This window comes from Sus scrofa, chromosome 6 (assembly GCF_054392235.1).
Source record: "Sus scrofa isolate SSC_HxYL_T2T_F1_AM1 chromosome 6, Sscrofa_HxYL_maternal_Yorkshire_Landrace_v2.0, whole genome shotgun sequence".
Taxonomy (NCBI): Eukaryota; Metazoa; Chordata; class Mammalia; order Artiodactyla; family Suidae; genus Sus; species Sus scrofa.
Genome location: NC_139388.1, coordinates 82,283,567 through 82,308,631, shown reverse-complemented (window position 1 = coordinate 82,308,631; position 25,065 = coordinate 82,283,567). Strand labels below are relative to the sequence as shown.

Sequence of the window (25,065 nt, the reverse complement as noted above, 5' to 3'; positions counted from 1 at the left end):
AAAGATTCAGTGTTGCTAGGCTTATATCTAAGCATTTTTTTCAGTTCTCAGGAATATTGTTAATATCCAGTTCAGACTATTTCCAAAGACGAGACGTTCTTAGGGTTACGGGTCGTCTGTGAGTTAGACCTGTGCATGAAATGTTTCTGTGTGTGTGCAGGTTTCTGGGGCCTCAGCTTTGACCAGAGTCTGGGAGTCTGTTGTTCCCCCTGCAAACAGTTCTTTTAACCAGGGTTTCTCAAACTCAGTTCTCCTGACACTTTGGGCCAGGGTGGGTGTTGGGGTCTGTCCTGTGCATAGGAGGATGTTTAGAAGCATCCCTGCCGCTACGACCCATTAGATGCTGGTAATTCCCCTACCACCCAGCGATGACAACCCACATGTCTCCTGGGGGAGGTGGGGAGGGCAAAATCCATCCCAGTTGAGAAGCACTATTCACACCTTTTTTTAAAAAAAGATGATTTTTAAAAGTAGTTTTAGGTTCACAGCAAAACTGAGCAAAAAGTACAGAGATTTCCCATATACTCCCTGCCCCCACACAAGCACAGCCTCGCCCACTGTCAGCATCCCCCACAGAGTTACAGTTGATGAACCTCCATTGACACAGCACCGTCACTCAATCCGTAGGTTCCATTAGATAGAGTTCACTCATGGTGGTGTGCAGTCTGTGGGTTTAGACAGATTTTAAATGATGCATGGCCAGCACTGCAGTATTTTACAGAGTAGCCTCATGGCCCTAAAAATCCTCTGTGCTCTGTGCCTGTTCTCATCCCTCTCGCCCTTCTCAACCCCTGGCAACTGCAGATTTTTTTTTTTTTTTTTTTTTTTTTTTTTTACTGTCTCAATTGTTTTGTCTTTTCCAGAATGTCGTACTGCTAGATTCATACAGTGTGTAGCTTTTTCAAATTGGCTGCTTTCACTCAGTGATGGACATGTCAGCTTCCCCCACATCTTTTCATTGCATCATCTGGACACAGCACCGTTTCTTTATCCACTCACCTACTGAAGGACACCTTGACTGCCTGCAGGTTTTGGCAGTTATGAATAAAACGGCCATCAACATGCGTGGGCAGGTTTTGTGTGGACATTAGTTTTCAACTCCTTTGGGTAAATACCAAGGAGTGTGATTGCTGGATTATGTGGTAAAAAGAGTATGTTTAGTTTTGTAAGAAACTGCCAAACTATCTTTGGAAGTGGCTGCACCATTTTGCCTCTCCACCAGCAATGAATCATAGTCACTATTGCTCCATATTCTTTTGTCCTTTTTTTTTTTTTTTTTTTTTTTTTTTTGCTTTTTAGGGCCACACCCATAGCATATGGAGGTTCCCAGGCTAGGGTTGGAATTAGAGCTACAGCTGTCGGCCAATGCCACAGCAATGTGGGATCCAAGCTGCGTCTGAGACCTACACCACAGCTCATGACAACACTAGATCCTTAACCCACTGAGCGAGGCCAGGGATCAAGCCTGCATCCTCATGGATACTAGTCAGATTTGTTTCTGCTGAGCCACGATGAGAACTCCCCTGCTCCATATTCTTCTTCAGCTTTTGTATTAATGGAATTCTGGATTTTAGCCATTCTAGTAGATGCGTTGTGGTATCTCATTTTAATTTGTATTTCTCTGGTTACATGTGGTGTTGAGCATCTTTTCATGTGCTCACTTGCCATTGGTATATCTTCTTTGGTAAGATGTCTCTTAAGATTTTGGGCCCATTAGTTTATACCTTTTAATTAGTTTGACTTGAATCTTTTATGGTTTTCTGTTCTTGCATGACCAAGGAAGTGCATAGCTATTTATGGAGTTTGAACACCTAGTTCCATTTGAGAACGACAGGAAAGACTTCTGGGTTGGGTTGAGGAGGGCAAATGTGAAATGTTTATATTTTAAAATATTTTAAAACTTAAAACATGTATTTGCACACATATACAGGAAATACTCCCAGTCAAACACATACTACTTATGTGTTAAACATTTTGCAGGTATTAACTAAATCATTCCACCAACCCTATGAAGTAGAGACCATCCTTTTATGGATTATTGACCTTAAAAATGAAACAGTTATTTTACCAGCAAAATGGATTTATTCAGGAATAGCAGAGAATTGCAGTTCAGGAAAAGAAGAGCAAAAAGTAGGCAAGTCCAGCAAACAAAGGAGAGGAACATTATAGGAAAGAGAGTAAATTGAGAGAGGGTACCTTGAAGGAGTGCCCATTGGAGGGAAGTGAGAGTTCAGGGTGGTGATGGCTTCTCATTGGCTGAGCTGTTGTTGGGCAGGGAGCAGTCTTTTCTCCTCCTGCTGGGGTGATAGAGACGCCTTCCTGCTGGGAGTAAATACAAAGCACCTCTCTACCTGTCCGGGTGTGTAATTGACATTGAGTGCTGGCTCACACGAGCTCCCCCTTCTGGCCTCCTGACTCTATTTTAAATGTTGTTTCCTTTGTTCCATTTCACAGCATAAATAGAGGTTCCTAGAGGTTAAGAAATTTGCCCAAGGTCATAAGTTAATGAATGGCAGAAGAGAGCATTGACTATAAGTCTCTTTAGTGTCAAATCAGTTTGTCTGTGTTCTTGACCCTAGAAGTGGTGTTAAAATGTCTTCCCATGTCAGCCGGCCAGACCCACTGTGGCCTTGGCTGGCATAGAAGGCATGACAGTCAGGGAATGCTTGCTTGTGAGACTGTTTCACTAAACAAAGCAAATGCTAAGGTTTCTGTGGTCTGTGTTTCTTTGCAAGGTATAGCCAGTTTGTTGTGTGTCCTAGAATAAATTGTCACTGAGAGCCATCTTGGGCAGGGGACAAGGTTTTGGGGTTTTGTTGGGTTTGTTTGTTTTTTTCTTTTGTGAAAACTGCCTGCTGTATGCCGTATCAGTGACCTGGGAGTGGAACTGCCTCCGATTAACTTCTGTGTATGTGAAGTGGGATTAACCTTTGGTGTATGTGAAGTGGGTCCCTGTCCACAGCCTGCTTGTGGTTGATAGACCTGGACGTGCAGGTGGTCATATTCAAAGGTTATATTTCATTACCACCAAATGTGGCATTTCCAAGATTACCTTGTATAGTTTATGAAGATTCTTTAGCTTGTCCATTTAAGGCTTTCAAAAGTCCCAGAGTTCCTGCCCTGGCCCAGTGGGTTAAGATAATCCATCTGCCAAGGCTTGAGCCACTGTGGAGGCAGGCACAGGTTCGATTCCCAGCCTGGCCCAGTGGGTTAAAGAGACATTGTTGCTGCAGCTGCAGCTTGGGTTCAGTTCGGCCCAAGAATTTACGTATGCTACGGGCGTGGCCATTAAAAAAATAATAAGTGATTTTTTAAAAAAAATCCTGAGATGACTCTGAGCAGAGCACATTCAGGATACAAGTCAGATAGTGCTTCTGGTTCGTTGTGTCGGGGACTCCATCTGGGTTACCCACACTTCTTGGCCAGTTTCGCCAGGCCCTCCTCCCTCACCTTGTTCCTGGGTGCTCCTCCTGAGGCCTAGGCTTCCTAATGTGTTACAGCCGATGGTGCACTGAGTTAAATACTTCGCATCCTACCTGTTTTGCCCCCAGCCAACTCCTTCCTCCCTCCCTCCGTTGTGTGTTGCACATTTATGGGGACTGGCGCAGGGTAGCTCTTAGTGTCTGTAGCGTGAATGTTAAGTGAAGGGGTTGTTGTGAAGCACACGCAGGGGGTTCCAGGAAGGTGTGCTCCGTGAGCGAGGGCAGTCTTTATCGTGCCAGGCGCCTGCGGAGCACTGACCTCAGTTTAGACACTTGCAGTCCACTTCGCCAGCGAGAGCATGCTCTGGACTTTAGGTGTTACGGGTCTTAGTCTGTTTTGCGAGGACCTGGCGCCCAGCAGGATGCGCCCAGCTCCAGCCGAATGACTGAAGCCCTTGGAGCCTTGGCGTGCATCTTGCCACTTGTCCTTTGCCCAGCTTTGTCCCTGGCTTGGAGCTCTTCAAGGACCCTGGCCTGGTGACACTTCCTGATGTTCCTGTCAGTTACAGCAGAGGACAGCACCTAACCAGCTCATCGAACCTGCTCACTGACTGCTGGTCTGTCAGGTTGCAGAAGGAAAGTTGCCGAGGCTTTGAGATGCGGGCAGAGCCAGGCAGCTTTCTGAGCTCTCCAGCCCGCTTGCGCTTGCTTGCTGTCTTTTGGATGCCTCCCCTTGAGAGGAGCACAGCTATCTGGGAGGGAGATGGGGCAGAGGACCCACTGCAGGCCTCTTTGGTCTCAGGATACCTGGGCAAGCTGAAACTGCCAGAATGCCTTTGAAAAGGGGTTTTTTTGGTGTTTCTCTTGGCAAAGTGACTCAGCCACCCCTGTTTCTCCTTTGACAGAGTGATCAGCAGCTGGACTGTGCCTTGGACTTGATGAGGCGCCTGCCTCCACAGCAAATCGAGAAAAACCTCAGCGACCTGATCGACCTGGTATGTGCCTTATTTATCTGGTTTCATTTGGGGCTGGGTATCTGTGGTTGCCTTTGTGTCCCCTATCCTGTGCAGAATTCAGATCACACAAGACGCCTCCTCTCTCTCCAGCCAGACACCACCCCTGGGCTGCGAGATTCCTCCAGACAGGAGATGAGTTCCCTGTGGTTCTCATTCAGTCATTCTTTCAGTGCCACCTGTGTTAAGAAAGCCCAAGATAGGAGTTCCCGAGTTGGTGCAGCCTGTCCCCATCCTCCAGCGGCCTTGTTTTCACTTTCGAGAGGCTTTCCTTCAGGCACGGGCATGAAGAGGCCACACACATCCAGCAGGCAGGCGGCAGGGCCTGGTTCCAGGTGTTACTAGTCTCTGCCATTGTGGACGTTTCTCCATCAAAGCGATGCACAGATCTGCCTTCTCAAATGCTTCAGCGGCTTTGCTTCTAACTTGAATGGCATAAAACTCAGAAATCGACTTTTCAAGAGCTCATCACATCTATTATTTATTTATTTATTTATTTATTTATTTATTTTTGTCTTTTTTTGCTATTTCTTGGGCCGCTCCCACGGCATATGGAAGTTCCCAGGCTAGGGGTCGAATCGGAGCTGTAGCCACCGTCCTACGCCAGAGCCACAGCAACTCGGGATCCGAGCCAAGTCTGCAACCTACACTACAGCTCACGGCAACGCCGGATAGTTAACCCACTGAGCAAGGGCAGGGACCAAACCCGCAACCTCATGGTTCCTAGTCGGATTCGTTAACCACTGCGCCATGATGGAAACTCCCACATCTATTTTTTAAATATTTATCTGTTTATTCAGATAAAATGATTGGTTTCAAAATGATGCCACAGATGAACTGACACTATAATGTTATTTGAAAACAGTCCTGGTATCAAAAGACACCTGTATAAAGCTGTGAGAAATAACGAAAAGAAGTAAAATCAAATCAGGCACCAAGAGCCAGCTGAGTTACTCGGTCATTTGGCCGTTGAGTTCTGGCTCTGGGTCGGAACCTGAGCCCTCCTTGGTTATCCTCTGTTGCTTTCACTGTGTCCCTTGTGTTCTCGGATGTAAATATCATTTGCCATCCAACGCTTATCGTTTACTTATTTTTTAAAGTAATAGAACAAGAAAACGTGTAGTAATGTACTTAGTTCCACTGTATGAATTCAGAACAGTTTTACTAGGGAAAAAACACTTACTGCAGGAGGCTCCTGTCATTCACAGAGAAACTCTTCTCGGTAGCCTGGAAGGTCCATTGTGCAACTATCTGTGTATTTATAGGGACACAGCTCCCAGTAAGAAGCAGCTGTGTGAACAGAGTCAAGCCTGTTGATGGAGTTATGAGCTTCCTATCTTCTCCGTATAGTAGTTGAGGGAGTTTCTCGGGGTAGAGAACCCTGATGAGAAAGCCAGCTGCGGTGCTTGTGATGGAAGTGAGGAGGTGGCTGGAAACTGGCAGGTCCTGGCTAGACAGGTAACCGTTTTAGAGGAGGGTTAAAGGACAGAAGGTGAAATTGTGATGCGAGCAAACACACTATATGCTCAGAATCGAGGATCACACACCTGGAGCCGGGGAGGGGGGCACATGACTGAGGCATCCTTGGTGTAAAGAAGGGGGCTGGCGGACAGGCCCTTGGCTCCAGATGCTTCTTGCCCTGTGGGGTGTGATTCCCTGTGGCCTGTTTTCAGATTTTTCTGGGGGTGCTGGACATTTGGAGTTTTATATGAAGCTCCTAGTTTTTAAACACTGGCTGAAACATTGGATGAGCGTGTGAAATGTGAGTCAAGAGAAACGGTCTTTGTCGGGAAATGATGAAATACAGAGTTGGCCAGGTAGGAGGTGTTCCTGAGAGTCAGCAGGAGGGCTTGGATTTGAAGTGCAGTCGTCAGCACCAACCCACATCCCGGGCTTTGTATGCAGCAGGTCGGTGCCAAGCAATCTGCTCGCATGGCCTCATTCCCCTCCCAGCAGTCAGGATGCGGCCTTGGAAGTGCTGTGTGCCTTGTTTGTCTTGGTCACAGAGTTTTTTTTTTTTGCTATTTCTTTGGGCCGCTCCCACAGCATATGGAGGTTCCCAGGCTAGGGGTCGAATTGGAGCTGTAGCCACTGGCCTACGCCAGAGCCGCAGCAACTTGGGATCCGAGCCGCGTCTGCAACCTACACCACAGCTCACGGCAACGCCGGATCCTTAACCCACTGAGCAAGGACAGGGACCAAACCTACAACCTCATGGTTCCTAGTCGGATTCGTTAACCACTGCGCCATGACGGGAACTCCGGTCACAGAGTTTTGATTGATCATATGTGGGAGGGGTGGGGCAGAGCCAAGGGTAGGGTCAGGTCCCTAATCTAGGCAGCTGCAGAGGCTGCTGTTTCTTGTCCACTGCATCTGACAGTGTGCCTGGCTGTGTTTAAATTTAGTTTGCCCACTTAGTTTTTAGTGCATTTTAGGAAAAGATTGTGGAGTTCCCTGGTGGCCTAGCAGTTAAGGATCTGGTGGTGTCGCCACTGGTGCAGGTTCAATCCCTGGCTCAGGAACTCTGCATGCCACGCCGCAGGCCCAGCCAGAAAAAAAAAAAGAGAAATAGACCAAACATAGAAGTAAGAAATGATGCGCAAATTTTTCTCAGTAGAGTCTTCTTGGTGTTTAACAGGCTATTTTGTTCGTGTGGCAGCTGGAGTTTGACTAGAGCGGTGTGATTTCGCTGTGATTCCCTTGCCACTTCTTAGTGCGGAGTTGTGTGCGTCGCTCTCGTGGAGACCTGGTCAGCTGGTTCCCTGGCTCTGTGTGCCCGTTTTACTTGGGCTCAACAGGGGAACTGCAGCACTGATGGTGAATGAAAGAGATGTCAAGAGCCGTCTTTCACTCTGGCTGATAATATCGCGTAGAAAGATCAGCCCGAGGGTTTAGTTTGCAAGGGGCACTCCGACCCGGGTTGACGTACCACACTGTCTGTGCCTGATAGGTGACGTGCAGTGTGTGGCATCCCAATGACGACTGTCACAGTGCGCTGTTTGCCCACTTTAACTTTCGTCATCTGTAGCCTGTGGCTGGAGAGGGGCTGGAGGCAGATGTGGGTTGTGGGGTCACCAGCTGACGTTTGTTGAATACCTGCTCTGTTCCGGGACTGAGCTGGACTCTGCTGCTCGTGTTGATTATCCTCTCGTCGTTTCCACCCCACACTACCAGCCTCCAGCAAAGACCCTGGGGAAAACGCCGCAGGGCAGGGCTGTGCTCACCGAGCAGCACCGGCAACCCCACTCCTCCTCCTGGGATAACTGCTGGGTACCTTTGGGTCCCGGTCCCTTCTACTCAGAACCATAGATTAAACGGTACATTTTGCTGCTGTGTCTGTCTGACCTGCTTAGGGGAAAAGTGTTAAGTAATTTAACTCATTCCTGATATAAAATATTAAAGCACAGATATATTATGGGAAATAATTTAACATTCACATAATTAAAGAAAAAGAAAACCAAAGACTTGAGAAAGACATCGCCTTCCTAGAGCCTGGCCACTTGGGATGTGCAGTTTGCTTTGTCTGCTGCCGCCTGGGGAGGCTGCAGAAGCACCGACTTCCCCTCGCCTGGTTGGTTGGGGGCGGGGGCAGCCTGGGGCCCCATCTACCTCCAAAGGCTGAACAAGGGGCTATGGTAGATTCCCATCATCCAGAATGGCCTGGGGAATTGGTATTCTCATTAATTTTCTAATTTGAAGTATGGTGAGTGTCAGGATGGAAATGGAGCATGACTTTTCAACGAATTAGGGTCTGGTAAGGCATGCCTCATTAGAACTGTATTGCCAGGCCTCAGAAGCCCCTCCCTGATGACCGGTCTCGCTTGCTTCCAGGCCCTAGCTGTGTGCTGTGATCTACCCGGAGCATTTGTGCTGGTTTTGTAGTTCTGAAAATTACTTCTTTGAATGTTTTTCTTTCATGTCCTGCTGTTTTTCTTCGTTTTCCCCGGGGACGACAGGTTTTTGTTTGGTTCTGTTTTTGTTTTTTGTTTGTTTTTTATTTAAACGGGATTTGCAGAAATCTTTTATTCTCCTAAGATTCGGTCCAGGCCGAGTGTACTGCTGTGGCTCTGAAGTTCATTTGTAGTTTTTAGTTTTTCCCCAAAGCTGCTATTTTAGAAGACACCCCACGTTATGGGTTCGTGGAGAAGCAGGGCATCCGGGCCTTTGCTTTTTGTAATCAGGGGTCCCTTAGCCGTTTTCAAAGCAGCTAGTGCGCTGGCCCCGAGCACATGCAGTCATATCCCCCCTGCACTCACCTGCCTTAGGTCATGCTGGGCGGGAGGTGGTGATTTTCAAGAAAAGCCTCCAGTTCTAAGACTGACGAGAATGTTAGGATTTGCCGTCCTTCCCTGTGAAGGGAGTGGCCTCGCATAGATGTGGGAGCCAGAGGCTTGGGGGAGTTTATCCATCCACCAGCGGTCCGATGACAGCGTAGAACTAAAGTGTGGTGTATGCTTGGCAGGTAGAGGCCGAGGCAGCCCAGTTTATCAAGCCACATTGGTTTTCTTTTTTCTTCCCACCATCAGAGCTCTTGCTGCCTTGCGACTATGACGCGTGCTCTGATTGGCGGGGAATGATCTGCCTTTGCGGATGGCCAGGACATCATTTTATTACATATTAATCCCATTGTACTGGAGTGAAGCCAGCTGAAATCCGTTGTTAAGCTGTTTCAGAAATACCTGCAGGTCCATGTGGGCCAAGAATCATGTGATGTTAAGATGCTCCCTTGGCTTCTAAACATTGACCTTCTATGGCTTTACTCTACACACTGGCAGCAAGAGCTGAAACGTCTCAGCTGAGGTGTATTTTGAGCCCTGAGCTGAGGAAGGAGTTTGTTTCTGCAGATTGGCACCCAGCAGGCCATCCGTCCTTTGCCTTTTTAAGAACAAACCAAAAATAGCCCTAAATCCGTTTAACCAGGCCGAAAAAACTTCACTTGCAAACATCGATCACTTCATCTTTAAATTTCTTCTCCTTCCTTTGCTTAGAGTCACCCTGAGGTCAGACTCGGTGGGTGTCCCCGACTTTACTCAAGCGAGGGGGAGGCTTCAGAGCTGGGAGCACACCAGGCTGTGGCACCCGGCCTGTGAGTTAGCGGTGGAAGACCCATCCCGAGGCCCTCTGACCAGGGAGTTGAGAACCTGATCGGTTTTCATTTCAGCATATTTCTTTTTAGCAGCCAGCGTTGCCCTCCAGAAATAGAAAGGGCCAGCCTCAGCAGTACCTATACTTTGAACAGCTGGCAGAAATTGTCCACCTGTAGGTAGTGCGAGGTCTGCAGGGAGGTTGCCGCGGACCGATGAGAAGGCTGGAGAGCACAGGCTCCTTGGCTGGGGCCCTGAACCAGCGCGTGGAGACCTCCGGCTTGCGAGGCCAAGGCCTTGCTCTCCGTGACGTGGCTGGTGGAGCCAAGCTCACACGCCTTCGTGGTTGAGATAAAGGCTAATGTTTTGACAGTCATTTCTGCTAAGCATCGGGAGTTTTCAGTCTCCGATAGTTGCACCCCTGAAATCTGGCAGTGCTTTCCCTGGGGATAGCTGTGTGGAGTAAAGCATCACACTCACGCCTGTCCCCAGGGGATGAGGTGTGCTGGCCCTGGAACCCAGACGTCGCCACTGTCCTTGGGGACCTTATCGCCAGAAACGATCTGCTTCGTCTGTGTTCAGGAGGGACCATGCCTTGTTTTCCCTTTATCATCACCATTTAAAACCGTCTCGGACCAGCATGTTTTCCTCCTTTATTTCAGAGACAATTTTACAGTGTCTTCTTTCTAAAGAGACGTTAGCCTGAGGAGGTGAAAAGCTGGTGGATTCCGTCAGCATTTACTGAGCACCTCCAGCGCTCAGCCCAGGAGGAGGCAGCCTTGGCTCCTGCGGGAAGCAAATGCAGGGACCCTGCAGCTTGGTCCGTGTCCAGAGTGACCGGGCTGGATTCTCTCAGCCCTTTGGTCTAGACCATCATCAGCTCTGAGGACGACTGTCGAGACTGGCAAACCTGAGTTACTCTTCCTCTGAGTGTTTACCCTTGCTGTGTGCCAGACACCGTCCTGGGGGCCATGCCGGGGTGCACAGCGGAAGCCTCACTCCACAGAGCTGGGGCTCAGTGGGGAGCTCAGGCAAGGAAGACGAAGGCTCGGCCGTGCCAGCTCTGCACACTGTTGTTCTCTTCCAGATCACAGCAGGCCTGGTTATTTGTCTTTACTTTTGAGTCGAAGTGGCGGTTTAGCTGTCTCCTGCCTCCTTGCTGGCCGCCCTTCACCCGGCCTCTTAGTGTTTCTCAGATTCTTTTCCCAAAGTATTCCTGAGGAGAGCAAATACGTATCTTTGGAGTTTTGAGAGCAAAGCGAAAAGTGCCTGCCTCTAGTGGAAATTTTATGTTTTGTCTTTGCAGAATGTTGCCTTGCACTTCACAGCGTGCCCACATGCAAGATGTTTTAACATAAAAACCATGCTTTCTGCACCTTCAGCCTTAAGTCAAGCTGCTGCCCCGGGAAGGAGCCCCCCCCCCCCCCCCCCCCCGCCCCGCTGGTGCTCTGGGTCCTTGTCTGGAGATGCTCAGCTGGGTTTGGGATGGGGCCTCCTCACAGCATCTAGTTTCCCTGCTGACAGCCCTCTGGAGCTGAGGGCAGGGGGCTCTGTTGCCCCGCCTGGCGCGGGGGTGCCTGTGCTGGACCCCATTGGTTCGCTGGGACCTGGGCCAGTTCCCTGTGGGTTTCTGTTAGAGGTGGGGACCCTCGGCCTCCACTCTTGGGTTGGTTTTGGGGCCCTAGGCCGAAGGGTGTCTTGAGCCGGCCTAGAGGAATGGATGGAATAATCGGTAATTATGCAGGGATCCCTGCACGGTCTGTCGTACTGATGTTTCTGAGCTTATCCCGAGCTTTCCTATAGGAGACGGTGCTGCAGTTCCTGTTTTACAAGGGGAAAAAGCATTTCAGCCAAGGGCCTCCGGCAGGATTTTAATGAACTCCATTCCTTGGAAAGTTGTGGTGAGCCTTTTCATGCAGGCGTTTTGCTCTTTGAATGGACTGCAGCTGCAGTGGCTAGAGCCAGGCGGAGTGAGACAGTGGACCCGGGACTCGAGGTGCTGGCGGCCCTCTGTTCCCCACCCAGGGCTCCTCTCCAGAGGGAGGTGGCCTTTTGCGACCCCAGCGTGTTGTTGAAGCGAGGACTCCGCCACCTAATGGTGATTTATGTCAAGGTGGCAGCTGGGCAGCTCTTCTAAATTAGAAATGACATGATTGCTTAGAAAGAGGAAATGGGGCTTCCAGGGGAGCCCCCACCCATGGCTGTGGCCAGAAATTATTTGAAATTCTGCTGCATTCTGTTACATGCGGAGCAGTAGCCCCTCATTGATCCAAATGAAGTGCCTCCTGAACGTGCCATCCGGACGATAAAAACTTGAAACCAAATGAATGGAGGAGAAAAGTACCCAGTCATTTGCTTTCTTTGGTGTGTGCGTGCTCCTTGGAGAGCAAGGGAGACTTTGCTCCAGGAAACTGTAATGATATGTCCGCTGCTCCTGACCATTCTCGAGCAGTCGCCATGGATTACCCACTTTGTCTGTGGGCTTGACATTCTCCAGAGCTAAGTAATTTGAAGTTAGTTGTCTCCCATCCCCTTTAGTGGCAGCGATTCAGTAGTAAGCTTCTGTTATTTTTCATAAAGTTCCAATAGAAATTATTTTTTGTTTGGTCTCAGATTTAGAATTTGACTCTCTTTTCATTCTTCATCAAACTTTTCTCAGTGAGTGACACAGGAAAATAAACAGCTTTAGTGGAGATCCATCAAACGTCAGGAGCAAATAGTATTATATATGAGCCTCATTATTCATACATTTCATCCATTACTTCTTTAATCTTCCCAGCCACTGTGAAAAGAGAGTGGGAGGATCCCCCTTCACAGAGGAAACTGAATAGCCCAGAGCCTGCAAGTCCCCTACCTGATACGTGACTGGGGGGAGAGTTGGACCCAGCTGTTGACTCCAGCACATTGTCCATCAAGTCACTGGTTTTACAAATGAAAACAGGACAGTGTGCCATTTTCTCCTGTGGTCTGCCAAGGCCATACCATCTTCCGAGTCGCAGCTATAAAGGAAATTTGTGATGAGGGCAGGGTAGTTACAATGGAACTTGTAAGTAATTTAGAAAAAAGACCTTTAAATTTTTTCTTTTCCTCTTCTGGTACGACACGCCTTCCAAGTTTTACGAGCAAAGAAACTGCTGCCTGATTCTGCCCGCCCTGGCTGTTGGGACCAGTGGGCTCAATCAGAGCAGCTGTACAGAGGTGGTGACTTCTTCAGCTGACTTCCCCCCACCCCCAGCACACACACACACACACACTCACACTCTCTCTTTCCTTAACAAAGCATCCCGCCCAGGCACAAGCAGTATGTCACTATGTCTTCTTTCATTTAATAAAGCAAATCTAAAACTTTTAGGAAAAGCAAGTTCTTGCCCTGCAGGAATAAAGGGATGGTCAGTACACTGACTGCTTTTGAATCGAATGTACCAAAATCCGCACACATGCACGCCAGCACAAACTGGTTAGAATGCAGACAGCACCAGGGGCTGGGAGGGTGCAATCCCAACTGTATTGGCAGAACGACTGCCCCCTGGGAATAGGCTTCCCACGAGGCGGGAGGGCCGTGCATGAAGACCCTGCGGAGCTCTGAAGCCAGGGCAGAGTGGACCCAGTCTGACAGCTCGGAACGAGGCCCCGTGCTGTGAGAGCTTAGCATGTGTTACCGGCGAGAGTCATAGTTCACTGTGAGAAGAGAATGGATTCTCAGTAAAATTGCTGAAGCAGCTAATAATTTTGAAGGAAAACAGACTAAATGTCTGTTGCACAGCACGTACTCGTCATACTCCTCGTGGACGAAGGAACTTATATTAAACGAACAGGAAAGACCCAGAGGGAAAACATCAAAAACCCAGAGGCGGGGGAGGCAAAGAAGCTAATGCCACTGTGATGGCTTTGATATATGCAAATTTAATTAAAAAAAAAATAAAATTAAACAGCAGAGAACCAACCAAAAAATATGTTGCAGCTTCTGGCAAAGAACCTATCTTAAATCTTCAGCCAACACCTGAGATTGTGGCTGTCATCGTCCCCACTAGGCAGAGGAACAGGGCTTTCGGCAGCTCATCCAAGATCACCAGGAGGTAGTGGAGGAGCCGAGCCTTGAACCCAGGCAGTCTGATGCCAGGGGCTCCTCCAGTAAGAAAAGTAGGAAGACCGTGTGGAAACGGAGTGAGGTGCACAGAGGACGCGGTGCCCTCGGGCCCTGGCCCAGTACACAAACCTTTTGTCCTTGTTGGTCAGAGAAGTGCGGATGAAACAAGAGAGGATGGCTGGGGAGGTCTCCTTCACTCATGACCCGTGTTTCGGCTCATTCAGTGGGATTGGGTTTCCTCCTCAATGCAGCCTACACTTTCCTGACTTTCGTGAAATCGGTCAGCTCACCTTTTGCGTCTCTAGGGAAATAAAGATGGCAAGCAGTTGGGGGCACATAGAGCACCGTAATTATATCTTCTGGGAGCTTCCCCATCCTTTAAGACTGTCGTATTAAAGGCTCTGAGAAGTCCTGCAGTTAAAAAAAGAAAAAAGAACCCGTTTTCCTCTAGCCCAGCATTTCTCCAAGTCACTTTTTTGCAATCCACTTTGGAAAATCTTGGTTTCCTGGAAAGGTTCATAGCCTACACATCAGATTCTTTTGGGCAATGGCTCTAAGTGTGATGTTTAAATTTTTATAACTGTTTGGTAAAATAGCATAGAAAGAAACATAGCTTTTCTTGGTTTTGTTTTTGGATTTTTGAATAGAGAACTAACTCCTTCAGTAGGAGGGAAAACACATTCAGTCCATTAAGCAAGTCTTACTGCAAGTCGGGAAGCCTGGGTTGTGGCTTTTGGTGCCCCTTCTTGCTCTGTGACCAGCAAGTCTCTCCAGGCCCCCCCAGCCTCCTCTGTGAAGTGAAGGCCAGATGGTCTCAGTCTTAGGATCTGAGTTCTGTTGCCTAGAACTAAAGGAACATCACCGTGGATACCCCAATGTTGATGTCACTACTTTTGGGGTCCCTTTTTGCTGGCAGAAGAGGCATTGCTTTCTCTTCCGGTCTGTGACCACCTAACCTGCCCCGGTGGTAACTCTCGGGGGCCAGGGCAATCCCCAGTCGGTCTCCCTCGCCCTCCAGCTTTGAGACGTCAGGCAGGCTGCCTCACCTCCCAGAGCTGCCTCTGCTGTACAGATCAGGATTAAGAAAGCTGCATCTCCGCCCGAGGCGTTGTGGGATTTGGAATGTATTTAAAGTGCTAGCAAGTGCTTGTGGGACAGGTGCTTTAAAAATGCAACCTGTGCTTTTATTACCTTAGCTGGTTTCCTGGGACCTGTTTGCTAACTCCTGGGTTCTGTCTGCCTAGGGGCTGTGCCCGGCCATTCCAGGCAGCCTTCTTCCTGTGTTTTCATAGGTGAACACAGTCCCATTCCTGACATTCGCGGATATGTGTGTGTGTGTCTGTGTATCTGTGTGATAACCCGGCACACAGTTGTAAGGACTTGGTTTATCTAACCTGAAAGGGAGGACACAACACCCCCCGCCACTGAGGTTTTAGATGGACATGGAAACCATCCACCTTCCCTGAACTCCCAGGTTGGGATCCCGCAGCAAAAGCTGGGAAACACCACTGCCCTCAACGCCATAGCAAGTGGAGGAGGCCAGAGTCATACCGGCTGACTGGTTTCATGACGAGTAACGATGTTTGTCATTTGCAGAGATGGTGGTAACCTAGTAACATGCTTCTGGTCTGACCTGGCGGAGGGGTGGGCTCCCTGGATGGCGGGGGTCTCTTCCCCTCTTGCTGGCTCTCTCAGCGACTGTCCCGTCTCCCTGCTTCGTTCCCTGGCTACGTAGCTGCACCAGTCATCATTCAGAGCTCTTTAGAAGCCCGGGGGCAGGAACGCTAAACAAAGGTGGATGGTCTGACAAGGTAGAGAGGGGTTTGAAGATTGATGTCAGTGTTCAGAGACAAGCTGGCCAACGTTGCCTCCCAGGTCCTTTGACCTCATGGCCCTCCCTCCAGCCGGCCAGGGTGCCACCCAGGTACCCACCTGTCCCGGAGCCCCAGGATCCCTCTCTGTTAGCCAGTGCCTGCTTTCTCAGCCTGCACGCGCACCTCATCCAGACCACTCAGCTCTTGTCCTCGCCTTGTACCCACATCTCTGAATCTTTCCCCTCCTCCACGCTGCCAGCATAACCCCCGGCACGCTGTCCCCAGCTTGAAAACCTCCAAGTCCAGCTCTGAGGGTCTTGTCACCAGCCAGCAGTGGTCCTCTATTCGATGGCTTTTGTCCCATCATGGGCCTCTCCTGAGTCTGCTGCTCGTGATGGGGAGGCTGTTTTAGCACCTCACCTGCTACCACCGGTTCATACTCTGGATGCGGGTGCCACCAGCCAAGGAGTGGAAGCTCGGGGTGGGCTGGAAGCAGAGTGCTTGGTTGCTTTGGACATTCTTTGGAAGCAGATTGGTTATTTTATGGTTCCTTTGGTCTGCCCTCAGTGTAATTCCCCTGCCCCCCTTTTTTCCATATTAAAGCAGCCTATTTTCATATACTTAGAGATCATGGTTCTGTAAAATTCTTAGGTGTTTTTTATGTATGTATGTATGTATTTATTTATTTAGCAATTGTAGGGCCACATCGACTAGGCTAGGGGTTGAATTGGAGCCATAGCCGCCGGCCAATGCCACAGCCACAGCAATGCCAGATCTAAGCTGCATCCAGATCTATGTTGCACCTTGCAGCAATGCCAGATCCTTTAACCCATTGAGCAAGGCCAGGGGTCAAACCCACATCCTCATGGATACTAGTCAGGTTCTTAACCCACTGAGCCTCAGTGGGAACTCTGCTTAGGTGTTTTTAGAGCAGCTTTTAGTCTGAGATTGGATGGCCGCAATGTCTGCCTGGGAGCAATGGGATGTGATTCACTTGAGTGCCTTGCAGTCTGAAAGCCCAGCCAAACTCTGCTCCCACCTTCATCACATCTTAGCCATGTGCCCTCTGAGCCTCAGCTTCCTCGTCTAGGAGATGGACATGGTGACCTTGACCTTGAGAACCAGAGATTGTGTATGTAAAGCTTCAGCATAGTAAGCGGCTTAGAGGGCCTGCACGAGGTTCTGAGGTCACATAAGACTTACACAAATGCGATGTGGTCGTTGCGCAAACGCATAAAAACCCTGCTGGTCCCTTGGCTTTAATTGGTAACTGTCAGATGCCAGAGACTGTTCTAAGACCACAAGTTTCCTTTTGTATAGTCCCGTTTTCCAGCGTCAGGGTCAGGTCCCCACCAGGCCCATCTGACTCAGATGCCTGCTCTTCTGCCTGCTGTCTGTGCACACAGCTTCTCCAGGAACAGCATTTTCCTCGTTACTGCAGGTCAGCAGTGGGCGGCCAGCTCTGAAGGCAGATATCATCACGATAATTGCACCAGCAAGGAGCCGTTCAGTCTTCATAGGGTCTCTCTTCCCCCTTCCCACGTTGAAAGGGCACCCTGTTGGGCCAAAATGCTGATGAAGACGGAAGTGTCTGGTAACGCTCACGTCATCCCCAGGTCCAGACTGCGGCTGGACCACCACCCAGTGGCGCGGCCGTCCCTGTTCTTTTTGGGGGGGCGGGGGGGCTTGGAGCTGGGGGCCTCCCGTGGCTCGTGTAAAGGAGTCGGGGCTTAGAAAGGGTGCAGAGGTGAGGGGTGACTCCGCCCTCCTCCTCTTTTGGGTCAGTGGCCCTCATCAGGCCAGACACTTTGGATTCATTAGTTGGACGGTTTGCAGTTGCCCCTTTGCCACATCTGTTGCTGCCTTCCCGGGCCTGTCACACTCACAATTAAGGTTCATTAGAGACCCTGTCAGTCATATGGTGCACGGAACCTGCCTGCGAGAGGCCTCAGGAAGGGGCCGCCCAGCCCCGTGGCCCCCCTTTGCACATGATTGCCGACCTAACTTGAGATGTTTGGGGTGCAGGAGAAGAGGCGTGAATGGCACTTGTGAAACCCCAGACTTCAGGTCCTAGTGGGCCTGTTACCTTCTGTGTGATTGAAACCTTCACGCTTCAGCCAGAATTGACGCGGCAGAAGGAGGTGGTCGGTGGGAGCCGTGTCAGATGGAGGCTTTGGAGCAAGTACCTGACAGCGGGCTACTCAGAGGAGCGATTCGACGCCAGATACAGAGGAGATTTAATTACGGTTAATCTCCCTCTCCCCTCTTTCTGGAATGCACAGGCACACTTAATTACTGTTGACTGGAAGCTAAAATAACACTCTTGGTTCAGAACAAAACCCTTTAGGAGATTTGCCCCAGGCTGGAAACGATTATCCTTCACGCGACTGGATTTCTCCCTCTGCCTGTGTGTTGAATCAAGTTGGGAGCAGGGCTGTGCATCCGGCACGTTAGGGCTGCTCGCTTACTACTTCTCCCCCAGCCCTTTCCTGCCTGTGTCATTGAGTTTCCTACTTCTCAGCACCATGTGTTAGGGAAACCACATCTCCAGGTTGGGTCGCTCAGCAGGATTGGCTTACAGTCCTTCCTGTTAATTTTATGCCGTCGTTTTGTGCTATTTTCACCAAAGGCCCTCGGGCTCGGAAGCACCTGTGATGTGATCATGCTCATCTGTAACCCCAACCCCGCAGCGCCCGGCCCCATGGTCGATGCTGAATAAATGCTGGCTCATGATCCAGTAAACCTGCCCACCCCCTGACTCTGAGAAGGGCAGGGGTGGGCCTGTCACACTTGCTGAGCTGTGTCGTCTGAGGCAGAGAGACGCAGGGAGACAAGATGCCTTCTTGAAGATGTAACTCAGGAGACCGAAGCCCCTCGTCCTCGGGGCTGGTGGCCCTGGCAGGTGGCAGTACACGGCAAGGCAGTGGTTCACCTGGAGTCTGGGAAATCACTGGAGTCGAGGTAGCAGCGTCTGGGTGTACCCTGAATATCATAGTGACCTCAAGTAGGCTGCTTCAGGTCTCTGTGCCTCGGTTTCCTTGTTGGCACAAGGAAGAGAATGACGAATGGCCTCGTTCTCAGAGAGGGCAGTTGTGAGGACTAGTGGTGTGGGTCGGGGCCTGGGGCAGCGCTGGGCGCGGGCGAGCATCAGTGTCAGAGGAGAAGGCGCTGGCCAGAGCTCCTTAGGGGCCTTGATGACAGCAGGCGGTGAGTGGGGGAGAAATTCAGCCATGGGGCCAGCTTGGGTTCTCGGCCTTTCCCATCACCGTTCAGCTGTCCTTCTAGGGAGGGGTGTGCCCTTGTCGGAGGTGGCCTGGTTTTCCTATTGGGCCAGGTCAGTGGGTGGATGCTTCTTGGTCAGGTTCTGAAAGGCGGTGCTGTTGCCCAGCTCGGCCAGGAGGGGCCCGGGAGGTGCGCTCACATCTCAGTCTCACCACTGTGACTCCTCGTGTCTTGACCGCAAAGGCGTTAATGAGCAGGGCACGTGACAGCAAGAGAGTCCAGGAGGGAGGCGGGCCCTCGCGGCACTGGGTGCAGCCAGGCTGTTGGATGCCGGTGGAGACTTAGTTCCCTGTGCCCAGAACGGTCACTTTTAAAGAGAGCTGCCCACCCCAGCAAGGTCAAGGTGTGTTTGGCCTCATTATAGAGCAGGGCAGTGAACGCTTTTGCTGTTGCCCCACCCTTGATCCCTGGATGGCGCTCCCTACCTGTCATCCTCCACCTGCCCCAGCTCGATCTCTGTGGCCAGAGCACCATCCCACAGGCAGTGCTGATCATGACCCTCCTTGGCCCTCGGGACTCCAGACTGTCAGCGGGGTCAAGGCCAGACAACACTCTGGGTTTGAGAACTCTCGATCTGGCCCCGTCCACCCCTCCTGCCTCCCTCAAGGCCCTTGTGCTCCAGCCAAACTGACCTGCCATAGGGCTTCCCGCAGGCCCCGTGCCCTGTCCGGTTGGGGCTTCGATGTGCCCCTTTGGGTGGCGGACATCACCAAGCCCACCCTGCTCATCTTCCAGACCGGCTTGGGCCTCACTCCCCCACCCCTCCCTCCTCGGCACTTTTACTCTCAGTTATGGTTGCTTAATTATGTGACTTCTCACTGCCCCCTCAGCTCTCTGAGGGCGGGGACCTTGTCTGCTGTGTTCACCTTTGTGTCCCCTGTGGGTGGCACATAAGGGACACTCAGGGAAGGCTTGCTCAAACCCCTACTGCGTGCTGAAGCCTGAGCTGAAGCCCCGGGTCAGAGTGGTAAGTGCGATAAGGTTTGTGTCTATAGTGAGATGGCTAATATGTGGAATCTAACAAAACAATACACGGAGTTCCCGTTGTGGCTCAGCAGAAATGAACCTGACTACCATCCATGAGGATGCAGATTCGAACCCTGGCCTTGCTCAGCGGGTTAAGGATCTGGCATTGCCATGAGCTGTGGTGTAGGTCACAGATGGTGGCTTGGGTCCCGTGTGGCTGTGGTGTAGACCGGCAGCTGCAGTTCCGATTCGACCCCCAGCCTGGGAACCTCCATATCCCTAGGTGTGGCCCTAAAAAGACAAAAAAAAAAAAAAAAGTGATACAAAAGAACTTACAAACAGAAACAGACTCAAAGATTTTAAAACCAAATTTATGGTTACCAAAGGGAAAACATGGAATGGGAGGGATCCATTAGGGGGTTGAGATTGACATACGCATATTACTGTATATAAACTAGAGAGGTAATAGGGACCTCCTGTAAAGCACAGGGAAATTACTCAATACGGTGTAATAATCTATATGGGAAAAGAATCCGAAAAGGAACGGAGGTATGTATATGTATAACTGATTTACTTTGCTGTACACCTGAAACTAACACAACTAAGTCAACTATATGCCAATAAAATGTACTTAATTAAAAAAGAAAATTGTGTCCTTAAAGAGCAGGTAGTCACGGGGGAAGACAGACACCCAGGTGGATGCACTACAAGGATTCTCATGGAGAGGAGCACAGAATTCTGCCGAAGCACCACCAAGGGGCACCAAGCCCACCTGGGGTGGGTGGATTTCAGAGAAAGCTTCTTGGAGTCGGTGAAGCCCGAGACACAGCCTAATGGGTGGCAGGAAGAGAGCCAGCCGGGCCGAGACTGAACAGGGACAGTGTGTTTCCGTCCCAGTTCCAGCCTGTTGCACTGGTGCCTAGTGAGCTGTGGGCACTGGCTCGGGCCTCCTGGGTCCCTGCCAAAAAGCAGGTGATGGGCACACACTCCAGGTTTGTGGGGCTCAGCTGTGGGTTGCTACTCAGACTTTCTAGGTGGATAAGAGCAGGGACAGAGATCAGTTGACTATCTGTAATTTCAAGATTAGAGCTGGGGGAGTTCCCGTCGTAGCGCAGTGGTTAGCAAATCCTACTAGGAACTATGAGGTTGCAGGTTCAATCCCTGGCCTTGCTCAGTGGGTTATGGATCCGGTGTTGCCATGAGCTGTGGTATAGGTCACACATGTGGCTTGGATCCCGCGTTGCTGTGGCTCTGGTGTAGGCCGGCGGCTATAGCTCCAATTCGACCCCTAGCCTGGGAACCTCCACATGCCGTGGGAGCGGCCCTAGAAAAGGCAAAAAGACAAAAAAAAAAAAAAAAAGATTAGAGCTGGGAAATGTGCCTTTTTCCTGGATTGCTCCTTTCCTGGGAAGCAGTGGCCTTGCTGGCTCTGTGGAGCTGCCAGCGTCAGCTGCCTTTACCTTGTCTGATCCCACGAGCCCCAGGACTTCCTGCGTCCCATCAGTCACGTGCCCACAGATGCTGCCCCGAGGGAACCCAGTAGACTCTTGACTTCCCAGTGGTGGAGGAGGGGGGCAGAGTCTGTGCCTTTGTTCCCCATGCTTGTTACTTACCCTTAGAACTTGGGATTTGGTGACTCTTCTCGTAACTGTGGGGACACAGGGTACCCTGCAATGTGGAGTGCCCCAGGGCTGCATTGAACGTCACCATGTCCCAAAAAGAAGAGTATCAGCATGGGTGTCAGCTGTTTGGGGAAAAACCACTGCTTCTGCTTCTGTCCCTTGGGAGTCCAAGCCTTCCCTCTGGATGGAGCGGGGGATGTCATTTTTCTGTTTGTTGACAGATCATCTGCCCACATGCCGGGTGTTGAAGTCTATTGGAAATACCTGTGAGAGTGCTGTGTGATGCATGCACATGGAAAGGTGTAGTCCCGAGGTCTGAGTGTTTAGTTTTCCCTTGAATTGTGTTTTTGCCTTAAAACACCTTGACAGAGGAGCTCTCCTGAGTGCTGCACTGTCTGTGAGAAGCACCATGGAGAAAATCCAGCCTGTCTGCTCCCAGGCCTGGTGGTCCTCTTCTTTTGCTTTAAGGGACCCCGAGAGCACTGAGAGGTGGCAGGGGGCAAGACCACGTGCTTCCTTCTTGGTGAGAGTGTCAAGCAAATTGGAACTTGTTGATCGCCCCGTTGCTTTCCACATTCTTTCCATTCCGGAGACCACGGGGAGATTGGCCGATGCTCCGCAGGCTTTGCAAATCTTTCCCTAATTAAAGGGCCTCCCAGCTGCGTGCGTGGCTCTTCTGCCTCAAAGCTCTGCCCTTTGGTGTTTGTGTTTAAAATTCCATCTTTCCAAAATGTTTGCCACTCAGCAAGTCTCCTTGAAAGCCCCCCGCTTTTGTTTGGGGGAAGCTTTTTCCTTCTGGCTTTTATTCTGCCTATGTACAGGAAATTTAAGTCTGTTTGGAATTATGCTCACGGTCCTCTCTGGTTATTTTTCCGTTGTTGTTAACCTCGTGGTGTGTCTCACCGGCCCTGGGGTCCGTGCTGCTGTGGCTTCTAGGTGGACGAGGGACCAGAGAGGGTCATGTCAGTTTCACTCTGAGCGAAGCAAACAGACGAGCTTGGTCCTCCGGCGATAGGGCCGTCTGCAGGGTCAGGGAGGTGCCCAAGAAGGACTCAGACCCAGGTGTGGGCGGGGTGTGTCAGCGGCAGGCGAAGCTCTCCCCAGGGGAGAAGGGACCTGCTTCTTGTCAACTGAACCAGACACATAATTCATCACAAATGCACAGAGACCCCTTCCTTGATCTTGCCCTGATGGAACTTTCTAGTAGGAGGTCTGTCTGGCTCCTGCATGTCGGGAACTGTGTGGCATCCTGTTGCTGGGGAGCCTCAGAGAGCGGTGTTTTATAAAACGCTCAGAGAGCTTCCACGAAGAGGTCCGAGGAGTATCTAAGTTAGATCCTGCCCTCTGGTCGATGAGAGACCTGAGACCTACAAGTGAGCTGGAGAGACAGTCCACTTCCCAGGACCAGAAGCGGCAGGGGGCTCCTATCCAGGACCATCAGGAAGCCCTGGGCAGGTTGGCAGGCAGCAGTCCTGGTTGAGGAGAGCCTGGCTCACCCCCTTAGAACGTGTCTGGTTTGGGCAGCAGATTTGAAACCCGTAAGGAGAGCACAGCTCGCTCAGTCAGCTTCCCTCGACCTTTGAAGCTGGCCAGGAGCTGGGTCTGTGAGGAGTGGCTGTGTGTCCCTGAGGGCCTGGGTTGAGGCCACACTGGGGTTTCTGATGCATGCCCATCACACCCGCTTTAGCAGGTGCTATGCTAACTGCCAGTGCTGGAGTCTCGGGTCAGTGAAGAGGACACTGAAGTGGCTGAAGATCTGTGCCATGGGAAACAGGAAAAACTGGGCTTCCCTGTAGGGAGTATATTCGAGGCGGGAGGCTCTGGGAGGCAGGAGGTCACTCCTGGAAGAGAGAAGAGGGAGTCATTTGCACTCTACAAATAGAGAACTTTTCTCAGAATTTCACGTTTGAGCTGGAATTGAGGGAGAAGCGCATACAGCCCAAGCCTCCTCCCTCTTCTCCGTGTTGTGCCTTGTGTGTCCATGTCCTGAGGCCCAGGAGGCAGGCCCAGGGCCTAGTCAGTTTGGGTCTCACACAGCGCCTTGCTCAGTAAGTGTTTTGTTTTAGGAAGAACGTCCGGTGAGCTCGTAAAGCCATGTCCTGGATGGCCATAGAGATAATAAGTAAATAGACCAAGTCCTGCACTCTGAAGCGCTGTGCCCACTGGTTCTCAGACATTTTAAAAATCAGTGGAGGAGTTCCTGTGTGGTTAAGGATCCAGCACTGTCATGGTAGTGGCTCAGGTCGCTCCTGTGGCACAGGTTCGATCCCCGGCCTGGGAGCTTCTACATGTCACAGGTGCAGCCGGAAAAAAAGAAAAAAAATTAGTGGAGCCCTCTCTTCAGATTAAATCGTACACAAAACTTGAATGAAACAGGCAGTGGTGGGCCCAGACCTCCTCTTACTCTACCACCCTGAGGCCCCGCTTCTTCACCAGTACCTCTCCAAGCAGTCTTCTCTGCCTTGGGGAACCCTAAAACCCATCTTGTTCAGTTGGTCCATTTTAGAGATGGGGAAACTGAGGACCCGTGATCTGGCCCCACTTCATCGTAGACCCGCCGCTGGGTTCCAGGCTGGCGATGCTTCCCCTACCGTGTGCTGCACTAATTTGTTCTGATGTAGCAAAGCTTTGGGTGGTTAGGGTCAGTAGCTGGATAAATATAACTGAGAGGGAAGAGATGGGGGACCCTGCCCCTGGTTCGTGATGCCAGGGGTTACTTTTTATTAACCTAAACTCAGGTCGGGTAACATATTCTTATGTACTTTTTACCCCAGTTAATTGTTTTGCATTTGCATTGAACTTATCATTCCCTGGATAGGCCTGTGCTCTCTGGCTGGAACATTCTCTTTTTTTTTTTGTCTTTTTTGTTGTTGTTGTTATTGTTGCTATTTCTTGGGCCGCTCCCGAGGCATATGGAGGTTCCCAGGCTAGGGGTCGAATCGGAGCTGTAGCCACCGGCCTACGCCAGAGCCACAGCAACGCGGGATCCGAGCCGCGTCTGCAACCTACACCACAGCTCGCGGCAACGCCGGATCCTTAACCCACTGAGCAAGGGCAGGGACCGAATCCGCAACCCCATGGTTCCTAGTCGGATTCGTTAACCACTGTGCCACGACGGGAACTCCTGGAACATTCTCTTGATGCACTTTTTTAAAAACAATAGTGGTATAATTGTGGTTATGTAGATGCAATTCATGTACTATAGAATTCACCCTTTTACAGTATACAGGGCTGGAGTTCCTGTTGCGGCTCAGTGGGTCACGAACCCAACTAGTATCCATGAGGATGTGGGTTCGATCCCTGGCCCCATTCAGTGGGTTAAGGATCTGGTGTTGCTGTGAGCTGTAGTGTAGGCTGGCGGCTGCAGCTCTGATTCGACCCCTAACCTGGGAACTTCCATATGCTGCAGGTGAGGCCTTAAAAAGAAAAAAAAAAAAGTATACAGTGGTTTTTCAGCATCTTTACAGAGTTGTGTGGCCATCGGTGTTCAGCCTTCCAGACTGTGCTCCTTAGACCAGAAGGCACTCTTCCTGCATCTCAGACCAGCTGCTTTGTGACCTACTCTGCCACACCCATGCTTCAGTTTTTATATTTTTATGGTTGCACCCACAGCATATGGAAGTTCCTGGGCCAGAGATTGAATCCGAGCCACAGCCGTGACCTGTACCACAGCTGGAGCGACTCTAGATCCTCTCACCCACTGCACCAGGCCAGGGATTGAACCCGGGCCTCCACAGCAACCTGAGCTGCTGCAGTCGATGCCTAACCCCCTGCG

At 50.7% G+C, this 25,065-nt stretch overlaps 1 protein-coding gene and 1 long non-coding RNA gene across 4 annotated transcripts in view; both read left to right on the top strand.

Annotated features, from left to right (window-relative positions):
• CAPZB (capping actin protein of muscle Z-line subunit beta) overlaps positions 1–25,065 on the top strand; it is a 133,411-nt gene that overhangs the window by 56,182 nt on the left and 52,164 nt on the right. For 2 of the 3 annotated variants that reach the window (NM_001113444.2, XM_005656029.4), the window contains 1 exon segment: positions 4,328–4,417. In NM_001113444.2, coding sequence (NP_001106915.1) covers positions 4,328–4,417 — 90 coding nt within the window. 3 annotated transcript variants of the gene reach the window in all.
• On the top strand, positions 9,855–23,359 carry LOC146402588 (uncharacterized). Its single transcript, XR_014807169.1, has 2 exons — positions 9,855–16,115; positions 20,943–23,359. It is a non-coding gene; the product is annotated as an uncharacterized LOC146402588 (long non-coding RNA).